This window comes from Symphalangus syndactylus, chromosome 22 (genome assembly GCF_028878055.3).
Source record: "Symphalangus syndactylus isolate Jambi chromosome 22, NHGRI_mSymSyn1-v2.1_pri, whole genome shotgun sequence".
In the NCBI taxonomy this organism is placed as follows: Eukaryota; Metazoa; Chordata; class Mammalia; order Primates; family Hylobatidae; genus Symphalangus; species Symphalangus syndactylus.
In genome coordinates this window covers 41,420,814-41,433,268 of record NC_072444.2, presented here as the reverse complement: position 1 = coordinate 41,433,268, position 12,455 = coordinate 41,420,814, and the positions used below count along the sequence as shown (strand labels likewise).

The window sequence follows — 12,455 nt, the reverse complement described above, 5'->3', positions numbered from 1 at the left end:
TCCCAGCACTTTGGGAGGCTGAGGCGAGTGGATCACTTGAGGCCAGGAATTTGAGACCAGCCTAGCCAACGTGGCACAACCCCATCTCTGCTAAAAATACAAAAATTAGCTGGGTGTGGTGGTGCATGCCTGTAATCCCAGCTACTCGGGAGGCTGAGGCAGAATAATCACTTGAACGTGGAAAGTGGAGGTTGCAGTGAGTCGAGATCACGCCACTGCACTCCAACCTGGGCGACACAGCAAGACTCTCTCTCCAAAAAAAAAAAAAAAAAGAATAATGTGAAATCATAAACTGTACTATAAACTAAGTGGTTGACTCTCCACGTAGGATTGCATATATAAAGTACTGCTAGGAGATGGGTAACTCAGACAGCAATGAGTAAGATGATGCTTAAAATGCAAGAAAGCCTGGAGGCTTAAGGAAAATGAGGGCGTTTCCCAAAATACATAGAACATACATACCTTAATTTTCCAAAGAGGAACCCCTGAACCTCATCAATAGGATCATTTTCACCAATCACTGTGGTGTTTACCTCAGTTCCTATGAAAGCATAGAAAATATTAATAATTGCTCAGATTTGAAACAAAACTGTTACTAGTCTCATAAACTTCATAAAATTGAATAATGTGAAAAAAATCAGAAACCCCTGAAATTATACCATTTAAAATGTTGACTATCACAATTACCCTTTGGCAATGGTTCTTTAAACAAACAGAATAAATGCATTTTAATATCTCCTGTGTTCCTGGATAAAGAATGCATTTTTCCCTTAAACTTTGGAAAATTTTACATGCTAAAAACTTCAAAATTAATACATTTAAACATTATGGACAATTACGAAATTAATAGTTTTAAACACTATGAACAAAGAATTTTTCAATATTAAAATTCTGAAGAATTTATAATTAGTCAACTTAATCCTAAATACAATTACTGAAGAAAACAGAATGATGAGGTAGTAGTTTATTTTCCATCTGCTTTACTACTCAAATTGATTTTTTATCTTTAAAATGAGCTTAAAAGAAAGAAATGAAAAAATAGCATTTAAAACTTGTAGATAAAATAATAAATTCAAAACCCTAGAGTATTACAACAGAAAGTATCCACAGTAAACTGTTCCATGTACAGAAATAGTAAACAACATAAAATTGTTTGTTAAATATAGGATACTTTAAGATTTCACATTGGAGTCACAAATAAATGGCTATTTGTAAATCCCATATAACAACAACAACAATAGCTACTACTTGCTGAACGCTTTTGGGCAAACCACTGTGCTAGGTTCTTTTTTTGTGTGTTTTTTTTTTTTTTTAAGTACCTGAAAAAGTTCTTTCCTTACACATCTTATTTATTCCTCCCCAATACTGGAAGAGACATGTATCATTACCTGCACTTTACACAAGAGAAAACTGGGACCTAGAGCATCTGCTTAAGGGTCACCCACTCAGATGTAACAGAACCAGGATACAAACACAGGTTCAGCATACACCTAAATCTATTATTTTTCATATGGAAACAAACTCCCCTTTAACTCATATTTGAAGAAAGCACACTGGTCCCATTTTTACAAATTCACCTTTCACCTGAGTATCATCCTTGGCCTTGTACTCAGTGCTCTTAATGGCCAATTCCACACCATAGCCAGAGAGGTAAACAGGCTCCTTCCTGGGATTCTGCGAGTAAAGCAAGAATTCCATCATTACCACCTAGCTCTTTCTATGTCACAGTGTACACGGCATGACCATATTAATGTTGCATCTACTAGCCATTACCTCGGATTATGCCCTCAAAATATCTTTAAATAGTTTTTTAAGGATATTAATTATATGGCTAAGAAAGTTCACTAAACAAATTTTTTTAGTCCAAAACCTACCAGAAACTCAAGAGTAATAAAAGCACTTATCTACCATTAAAATATTGATTATACGTTTTAAAAATCAATTCAGAGTCTATATTCTCTCCTTATAAAATCCTAGGCTCCTTTACATGTTGTAGGCTGCCACAACTGTGGGAATGGAATTCCAAGGTAGAAGCAAAACCAGATGAATGGACAGCTGAAAGTGCTATGGTCCCAACCGTAAGAAATGTAGAAAGAGAAAAAGAAGTTCCAGAACCTACAAAGCAGGGTTGAAAGCTGTTGAGGTCTCAGTCCCAGAGGTGTTTTTTGAGGCCCATGGGAGTATGCTTTTTATTAAATTTAAATGCCTTCAGGCGGAGCTTGGAGTGACCAGATGTCACAGGCTCACCAGCATCCTGACTGAAGATGGCCCTTCAGACATTAACATCCATCCTAACCGCAATGAAGGGGGCAGAGGGAGAGTCAAAAACTGGACTTCGATAAAATTTTCTGCTTGTACACATTTTCATTTAGAATTTTATGGCCAGGCACAGTGACTCACGCCTGTAATCCCAGCACTTTGGGAGGCTGAGGCAGTCAGATCACCTGAGGTCAGAAATTGGAGACCAGCCTGGCCAACATGGTGAAACCCTGTCTCTACTAAAAATACAAAAAATTAGCCGGCATGGTGGCAAGTGCCTGTAATCCCAGCTACTCAGGAGGCTGAGGCAGGAGAGTCACTTGAACTCAGGAGGCAGAGGTTGCAGTGAGCTGAAATCGCGCCACTGTACTCCAGCCTGGGCGACAGAGCGAGACTCAGTCTCAAAAATAAATAAATCAACAAATAAAATTTTTATTTTTTGCATGAACTTAGTACTGAGCTTATTATGACATAAAAACTTTAAAGGACTAACAACCTTTACATACAAATATTTTAAATGACTAAATATTACACAGAGTCTTAAAAGCTTAATATTACATCAAGTCTACCTAAGAATCGCCTGTTTAGAAAATCCTCCCCCTTCCACCAAATAAAAAGGTGGCAAAGAGAAAACAGAAGAAAAAAGGTTGGAAAGGAAACTGAATTCAACAATCAGTTCCATAGTATGATGACCATATTAAAATCAGAAAAGATTATTTACATGGTTCATTTTGAAATAAAATGTAAATTTTATCAAGCCACTTTTTTAGCATGTTTTATATTTCTTCAGAAAGTCAAGCAAAGCACATCATATGTGCAAATAATAAACTCAATGAAACTACTGGATTTATCAAAAAAGAGATTCAAATAACTAGATTATTTTATAAAGAGGGAGATTATTAGCTTATGTTCTAAGGTCACGATAGGCAAATTACATTCAAAACAGGTGTAAAATAAGTCAATACTTACAAAGATATAAGGTCTGAATACATAATTGATTTTGCCTGCATTGCTTTTTGATATAAGCTGGCGGTGAAAATTGGAAAATTCCTCAGAGCCAATCTCCGAGTAGAAAATCACCAGAGGGCTTTCAGGATTAGATGAGGGGTATCTGTGATCTCCTTTGAACAATAAAGGTTTGGGCCTGCAAATAAATAATAAAAGCTTAAAACTTTAAAAATAATTGTGAAACACTAAAAATGTCACAAAATATAAAGTACAGTTATGAAAATTTAAATAAAGATTATAAGCATCTTAATATGAAGGGTAGCATGATCTTAAATATTTTTCACTTACTAAGATTACTATCAGGTATGAGTCTTATTTATTCATGATTCAAAATAACAAAAGTACATTACAAAAAATACTAACTATAAAATGTAAACACTGGCAGGTCAAGTGTATGATGCCTGTAATCATAACTAAGACAAAGCCTGGGCAACATGGCAAAACCTCGACTCTACAATAAATAACGAAAATTAGCTGGGTATGGTGGCGTGCACCTGTAGTTCCAGCTACCTGGGAGGCTAAGGTGAGAGGATCACCTCAGCCCCAGAGGTCGAGGGTGCAGTGATCCATGATCATGCCACTGGACTCCAGCCTGGGTGACAGAACGGGACCCTGTCTCAAAAAAAATAAATGAATAAAATAAATCTCAATTAATAACAGCTACCAATTCCTAAAAGAGGAGGAAAAGGGCCAAAACAGGACACATATTCAAATGACTACTAAAACTTGAGTATGTATGTATGTAATATATATATATATAACACAGTGGGGTTTTTTTGTTTTGTTTTTTGGGTTTTTTTTTTTTTTCTTGGAGATGGAGTTTCATTCCTGTTGCTCAGGCTGGAGTGCAATGACATGGTCTCGGCTCACCGCAACCTTTGCCTCCTGGGTTCAAGCAATTCTCCTGCCTCAGCCTCCTCAGTAGCTGGAATTACAGGCATCCACCACCACGCCTGGCTAATTTTTGTATTTTTAGTAGAGACGGTGTTTCATCATGTTGGCCAGGCTGGTCTCAAACTCCTGACCTCAGGTGATCCACCCACCTCGGCTTCCCAAAGTGCTAGCATTACAGGCATAAGCCACCAGGCCCGGCCAATATAATATGTTATATTATGTTATATTTTGAGAAGTCCTCAGTCTGTCACTTAGGCTGGAGCGCAGTCGCAAGATCACTCGGCTCACTGCAGCCTCGACCTCCAGGGCTCAAGGAGGGACTAAAGGTGTATGACACCATGCCCGGCTAAATTTTGTATCTTTTGTAGACATGGGTTTTGTCATGTTGCCCAGGCTGGTCTCAAACTCCTGACTCAAGCGATCCACCCACCTCAGCCTTCCAAAGTTCTGGGATTATAGGCATGAGCCACCACAGCTGGCCAAGTATATTTTTCTACCATATAAACAGAATATGATTCGCTTTTTATTTAAAAATATAAGTATAGGCCGGTCGTGGTGGCTCACGCCTGTAATCCCAGCACTTTGGGAGGCTGAGGCGGGCGGATCACGAGGTCAGGAGATCAAGACTATCTTGGCTAACAGTGAAACCCCGTCTCTACTAAAAATACAAAAAATTAGCCGGGCATGGTGGTGGGTGCCTGTAGTCTTAGCTACTTGGGAGGCTGAGGCAGGAGAATGGTGTGAACCTGGGGGGCGGAGCTTGCAGTGAGCCGAGATGGCGTCACTGCACTCCAGTCTGGGCAACAGAGTGAGACTCCGTCTCAAAAATAAATAAATAATAAATAAATAAAAATATAAGTATAAATACTGCAAAAAGCAGAGGATGACATCAAGCATATTACTTGCCAATTATACTAAGTCTATCTCCTCTACTATTTTTACTACTATGATCTTCCTAATGGACGTTTTTGTTTCTGTTTCTGTTTTGGAGTCAGAGTCTCAGTCTGTTGCCCAGGCTAGAGTGCAGTGGCATGAACAGGGCTCACTGCAGTCTCTACCTCCTGGGCTAAAGTGATCCTCCCACCACAGCCTCCCGAGTAGCTGGGACCAAAGGCATGTGCCTGGTTACTGCCACCACACCCAGCTACTTTTTGGAGAAACTGGGTCTCACTTTGTTGCACAGGTTGGTCTGGAATTCCTGGGATCAAGTGATCCTCCTGCCTCAGCCTGCCAAAGTGCTGGGACTACAGGCTTGTGCCCCTAATGGACTTAACATTTCAGTTTTCCTCTTAAATTTTAAAGCTTCTCCCAAAAAAACTTATCTAAGGATGGCATCAAGATATTAACAGATCTTGGCCGGACGCAGTGGTTCAAGCCTGTAATCCTAGCACTTTGGGAGGCCGAGGTGGACGGATCACGAGGTCAGGAGTTCGAGACCATCCTGGCCAACATAGTGAAACCCTGTCTCTACTAAAAATACAAAAAAAAAATTAGCAGGGCGTGGTGGCGGGCGCCTGTAGTCCCAGCTATGCGGGAGGCTGAGGCAGGAGGATGGCGTGAACCCGGGAGGCGGAGCTTGCAGTGAGCTGAGATGGTGCCACTGCACTCCAGCCCAGGGGAGAGAGCCAGACTCTGTCTCAAAGAAAAAAAAAAAAAAAAGATATTAGCAGATCTTAATGCACAGACTTTATGACCTACCAGTCTCTATTATAATAAATTATACAACTCAGCAGAAAGTAAAGACATGAATACAGATGCTCCATATAGCCTTATTGTAACAGGAGGAAATGACTTAAAATTCCATCAGTAAGAGGTAAATTACCAATTACGGGACAGTCTTACATAGGTTATGCATGTGTTAAAAATAATGAGGTACACCCACTTGTACTAAATTGAAAGATACCTTTTATAAAAATAAAACTACCTACATGTATAAATTTAAAACCATAGAAAAAAGTCTGAAGGTATATATGCCAAACCATTAAAAGTAGTTACCGCCTCTCAGAGATAGGAGACACTGTTGTTCTTTTCTTCACAAAGGTGTGCATTATTGTTGTAGCAAATTAAAGTTTTTTAAAAGAAGTACAAAGCCATCAATTTTGTTTCCCCCGAGAGAGTACTACCGTATCACCATGCAGCCATTTCTGAATGTCCATGCCTTGACCTGGAGATGGTTGGAACGCACACTATGTTTTTTGGCTGGCACTCTGAGTAAGAAGCACTAATGCCATTTGGTGGGCAGAGGATGGGTGCTAGGCAGCCAATCTCACTAAAGAAGACCTACACCTCCTAACTGCCATTAGCAGTACTGAGAGGGCCAGCCAACCCCACGTAGAGATCACTGTTCTGTTTATGAACAGCATTAGAGGAGGTACAGAGGGCTTGCTGCCCTAGCCAGTCAGCAAAATGATACACAGTAGAGTTGTCTACCACAGGAAACCTACCTTCGGGCAAAAAGCTGGTACATCAGTTACCAAATTAATATTCAAATCAAGCCTGCAATTATCTTTCAAATATCCTCCTTTGTCTGAAACTAATAATATCCTGAGAGATATTATCATTAATATCATTATTTCAGGCATTGGCTTTAATACACACAGTATTCCTTACTAAGCTAATGACAAAGCCTATGTCATTGCTCAGATGCAGTCATTACTAAACAATAACAGTTAATACTAAATACTTGTATTATTTCCATTTTGAAATGAGATTAGGAAAGAAATTTGCCACATTTCACAAAACTATTTTAAGTGACGGAGCTGAGATTCAAATCTAGTCAGTCTGGTTCCAGAAGCCATACTCTAAACCATTACGCCTAATGATACAAAACAGATGAGAAAATCAGAAGGTAGACTAAATACAGAAGCAGCACTGGAAATGCATGATATGAAAATAAACATATAATCTACCTTTCAGAGGCTGTCAGTAGAAGAGTCTCCAGGGTATCGGATTCACAAGTCTTCTTTCCATGCACTGAAAAAAACGAATTACATCCTTCTGGTGGAGGTTCATCAGCTGCTATCTGTCACATAAGACATAATACATACTTTTTAAATTTCTAACCAAAGATGAGATAAAGACATGTATAATCAAAATAGGTGATTAAATTATGACAAAACAACATCAGTGAAAGTGGCTGAGTGTGGTGGCTTGTGCCTGTAATTCCAGCACTTTGGGATACCGGAGTGGGAGTATCACTTAAGCCCAAGCCTGGGCAGTTAAGCCTGCCCCTTAAGCCTGGACAGCATAGTGAGACCCCATCTCTACAAAAAATTAAAAAAAAAAATTAGGCACAGTGGCATACAACTGTAGTCCCAGCTACTAAGGAGGCTAAGGTAGGAGGATTGCTTGAGCCTGAAAAGTTGAGGCTGCAGCAATCCATAATCACAGAACTATACTCCAGCCTGGGCAACAGAACAAGACCCTGTCTCAAAAAAACAAAATCAATAAATGCAAAAACAGGCCAGCCACAGTGGCTCATGCCTGTAATCCCAGCAATTTGGGGGGTGGAGGCAGGCAGATCTCCTGTGGTCAGGAGTTCCAGACCAGCCTAGCCAACACAGCGAAACCCTGTCTCTACTAAAAATACAAAAATTAGCTGAGTGTGGTAGCAGGCTACCCCAGCTTAGGTAGGAGAATCACTTAAACCCAGGAGGTGGAGGTTGCAATGAGCTGTGATTGTGCCACTGCATTCCAGCCTGGGCAACAGGGCGAGACTCTGCCACAAAATAAAGAAAAATGAAAAAAAAAATCACTTCATTGTGTGAAGATGTACCTTTGGGCAATACAACAATACAGTAACAAGAAAGTGATTCCAACAGAAATCAACAGAGTGGTTGGTTTCAGAGGGCGAAAGGTGGCCACAATCAGGACACAGTACATGGAGGGCTTTCCGTGGTGCCAGACCAAGTCCTGCTTCTCAACTTGGGTGAAAATTACAAGGATGTTTACATTATATTAGTCTATTACTACATATTTTTTGTGAGTGGTTTTTCTGTTTTATAATAAAAAATAATTTTAAAATTAGCATTGCTTTTATATCAAATATCTAGCTGGTGAGGACATCTTTGACTGCCTCTTCTTAAGTCTCTCTTAACTTGAGGTTTCTCTGTCCCTCTTTTTCTTTTCAATTACAATAGAAATTTCCATAATTTATTTATTGAAGAAACTAGATTACTTTACTACAACAATTCCTGAATTCTAGATTTTCCTGACTGCATCCCTGCGGTGATGCTAAACATTTCTTGCCTCCTGTATTTCCTGTGAACTGCTTTTAGAACTATAGGCTGTGATTAGATGCTGGCTCATTGGTTTAACAAGATTACATCTCCCAGGCTGCAACACATAAATAAAATATTGCTGTCTCTTTTCTATATAGATATTCTTTTTCTTATTTTTTTAAATCTGTGGGTTGAAGACAACATCAATTTTGCTTATTATTTTTTTAAAAAATCATAAATCCTAGAAAATTTCAGGCGAAAAGGTGATAGCTCTGTAATTCAATTCCAGGACAACTGCAGTCTATCCATTCATCATGATATACACTCTAAAATGCTGTTCTTTAAGAGCACTGGACCCACCTGCTGGAAGGCTTGGATCGTAGCTGAGTAGGAACGAAGAGACAGACAAAATTTCAACAAATTCTGCTGGAGGGGTGACAGAAACTGAAATGCAGCTTCCAATATTGCATGATAGTAGGAATAATCGGTACCTGTCAAGGAAGAACATTAACCAAAGTAATTGCATATGACTAGAGATATCTAAAGAAGATAAAGAAGATAGTTCATGAAGCACAAAGCTGTGTTTACAAAGGTATGTGATGGCAAGTTTTACCAGTATATTGCCTTGAACTCTCATCAAATGCTTAAAATTCCCTGGAGTACACAATGCAGTTGGGCTCTTCCTCTCTTCTTCCCTTTCAAACTATTCCCTCCCCTGGACCACTATTTTCCCACTTACCTGGATGACTTACAGCTACATACTTCCTCAGAAATAATTCAGCTGTGAAATTACCTACTCCAGGAAGTCTCCACAATCCCTACCCCCGCTTCAATGGACCAGTTAAACCTCTTCCTCAATCCCAGAACACTTCTCTGTTTACCTCTTTCACTTATCATATCATTTACTAAATTGTTTATTCACTGTCTATCTATACCCCACTTAGACTTCTGGTCCCCAGAGGAAGAGGCTATGACCTATTTATCCTTATATCCATGATGCCTAGCACATGGTAACTACTCCAAAAACTAAACAAAACTGAGCAGTGTCATGAGGAAGTTACACAGTATTAAAGAATACTGATGAAATTATAAAGTTTGAAAAGAAGCATTTAAACAAAAAGCTGGACCAAATTATTTTAAAGAAAAAAAAAAAATCCAAATACGAATGTGAAAAAATCCCCAGGATAAATGAAAAGCAAAGGTACAAAACAATGTACATAGTAACTTTTTTTTTAACCAGGAGAAAGAATGAGAAATAAGAATACATATGTATATATTTGCTGTAAAAAACACTGAAGGCTAAACAAATTAATTTAAAATGTTATAAAAAGCAGGAAAGAAACAGAAGGAACAGGGTCAAGGAAGAAACAAGATTTTTCTGTGTATAATCTTTTATATAGCTTTGACTTCGGAACCACATGTTATCCATGCAAAAAACTTAAATTTTCCATTTTAAAGGACAAGCACAGTGGCTCTTGCTTGTAATCCCAAAACTTTAGGAGGCCGAGGCGGGAGGATTGCTTGAGCCTAGGAGCTCAAGAGATCAGCCTTGGTAACATAGTGCATCTCTTTTTAAAAGAATAAAAATAGGCAGGGCACAGCGGCTCATGCCTGTAATCCCAGCACTTTGGAAGGGGGAGGTGGGTGGATCACCTGAGGTCAGGAGTTCGAGACCAGCCTGGCCAACATGGTGAAACCCCATCTCTACTAAAAATACAAAAATTAGCCACGCAAGGTGGCATGCACCTGTAATCCCAGCTGAGGCAGGAAAATCACTTGAATCCAGGATGCAGAGGTTGCAGTGAGCCGAGATCGCGCCACTGCACTCCAGCCTGAGCAAGAGGAGACTCTGTCTCAAAAAATAAATAGGTAAATAATGAAAATAAAATGTTCCATGTAAAAAAGAAAATATAAGTAACATTTTATGAGGCAAAATATAAAAGGTTTTATACTGCAATAGCATCCTCTACGTAAAAAATAGATAAGAAATATCTCAAAATGATGCCAGAATGTTAATGGTGTCAATCTTTGGGTGGCAGGAATATAAATAATATTTCAAACAAATAAAATGTTTAACATGCTTTTATGTTGTTCATAGAATTCATACTCCTATAGCTTTAATGAATATGTATTATCATTTTTACTGAAAAAATGTCATTTTAAATGTCAAAGTTCAAATTTGATTATAAACCCACTTTGATAAATTTGTTCTATAAAATCTTAAAAAGAAAGTATTTTTTGATAACTTAATTCTGGTTGCCTCTAAATTAGTAAAACTTACAGATGCTTGTTTAAAATCTTTACATATCTATATCACCGAAAAAAAAAAAAAAGATTCAGGCTGGGCATGGTGGCCCACGCCTATAATCCCATCACTTTAGGAGGCCAAGGCGGGAGGCGGGGCAGGGATGTCTTGAGGCCAGGAGTTTGACACCAGCATGTGCAACACAGCTAGACCCATCTTTACAAAATTTAAAAATTAGCCAGGCCTGGTTGCACACACCTATAATACCAGCTACTGAGGAAGATGAAGCAGGAACACTGCTTGAGCTCAGGAGTTCAAGATTATAGTGAGCTATGATCACACCACTGCACTCCAGCCTCCAGAGCCAGACTCTGTTTCTAAAATCAAAACTAGGCCGGGCTTGGTGGCTCACACTTGTAATCCTAGCACTTTGGGAGGCCAAGGTGGGTGGACTGCCTGAGGTCAGGAGTTTGAGACCAGCGTGGCCAGCATGGCAAAACCCCATCTCTGCTAAAACTACAAAAATTAGCTGGGCGCGATGGTGGGCACCCGTAATCCCAGCTACTCGGGAGGCTGAGGCAGGAGAACAGCTTGAGCTCAAGAGGCAGAGATTGCAGTGAGTCGAGATCGCACCACTGCACTCCAGCCTGGGCAACAGAGTAAGACTCTGTTTCAAAAAAAATAAAATAAATAAAATAAAATAAAATAAAATAAAATAAAATAAAATAAAATAAAATCTAGCTGGGTGCAGTCACTCACGCCTGTAATTCCAGCACTTTGGAATGCCAAGGCAGGAGGATCACTTGAGCCCCAGGAGTTTGAGACCAGCCTGGGCAACACAGCGAGACCCTGTCTCTACAAAAAAAATTTTTTTTTAATTAGCCCAAATAAAAAATAATAATAAATAAAATAAATCTTTGGCTAGATCACAGAGTGAAAAAAGTGAAATAAAATAAAAATAAAACAAAAAGACTCAGACAACTTTTAAAATATGAATTATTTTAATAAAAATTAAAAAGTTAAAAAATCAATACAGGCCAGGTGTGGTGGTTCATGCCTGTAATCCCAGAACTTCAGGAGGCCGAGGTGGGAGGATCACTTGAGCCCAGAAGTTTGAGACCAGCCTGGGCAACACAGTGAGACCTCATCTCCGTTTTATTAAAAAAAAAAAAAAAATTAAATAATTTTAAAAGAAGAAAAAAAAAACAACCCATTAACATCAAGAGCAGTCACACAATTTCGAAACATTTCCTCTTCTGTAAGAACCTATATCTGTCCAGGCACAGTGGCTCATGCCTGTAATCCCAGCACTTTGGGAGGCTGAGGCGGGTGGATCACTTGAGGTCAAAAGTTCGAGACCAGCCTGGCCAACATGGGGAAACCCCATCTCTACTAAAAATACAAAAATTAGCCAGGCGTAGTGGCGAATGCCTGTAATCCCAGCTACTTGGAAGGCTGAGTCAGGAGAAATGATTGAACCTGGGAGACGGAGGTTGCAGTGAGCCCGGATCGTACCACTGCACTCCAGCCTGGAAACAAAGCAAGACTTCGTCTCAAAAAATAAAAATTAAAAAAAATAATAACCTATATCTGTCAATGTAAATTAATATTCAAGGTTTTAACTACTCACATATCAGCATCTCCAACTATTAATGTTTACATCCTATGTAGCTTATATGAAGTTTAAAAAATGTGAAAGCACATCATAAAAACTGCAAATGAGGTTTTACAGGATAATCATTCATTTGATACCTTAACACTCAAGTTGTGGGTGGCTGGCAGGCATAATGGAAAACACTCTGGATGATACTAACTTAATGATAATGAAC

At 39.0% G+C, this 12,455-nt stretch overlaps 1 protein-coding gene across 4 annotated transcripts in view; it reads right to left on the bottom strand.

Moving 5' to 3' along the window:
* UGGT1 (UDP-glucose glycoprotein glucosyltransferase 1) overlaps nucleotides 1-12,455 on the bottom strand; it is a 110,071-nt gene that overhangs the window by 84,140 nt on the left and 13,476 nt on the right. For all 4 annotated transcript variants that reach the window (XR_010118991.1, XM_055261458.2, XM_063632109.1 and 1 more), the window contains exons 4-8: nucleotides 8,742-8,872; nucleotides 7,071-7,183; nucleotides 3,229-3,403; nucleotides 1,578-1,674; nucleotides 463-541 (exon numbers count right to left, since the gene is read on the bottom strand). Coding sequence is in view for 3 of the 4 variants with exons in the window: in XM_055261458.2 (XP_055117433.1) it covers nucleotides 463-541; nucleotides 1,578-1,674; nucleotides 3,229-3,403; nucleotides 7,071-7,183; nucleotides 8,742-8,872 (595 nt within the window). In the remaining variant the exon portion in view is untranslated. The remainder of the gene's footprint in view (nucleotides 1-462; nucleotides 542-1,577; nucleotides 1,675-3,228; nucleotides 3,404-7,070; nucleotides 7,184-8,741; nucleotides 8,873-12,455) is intronic.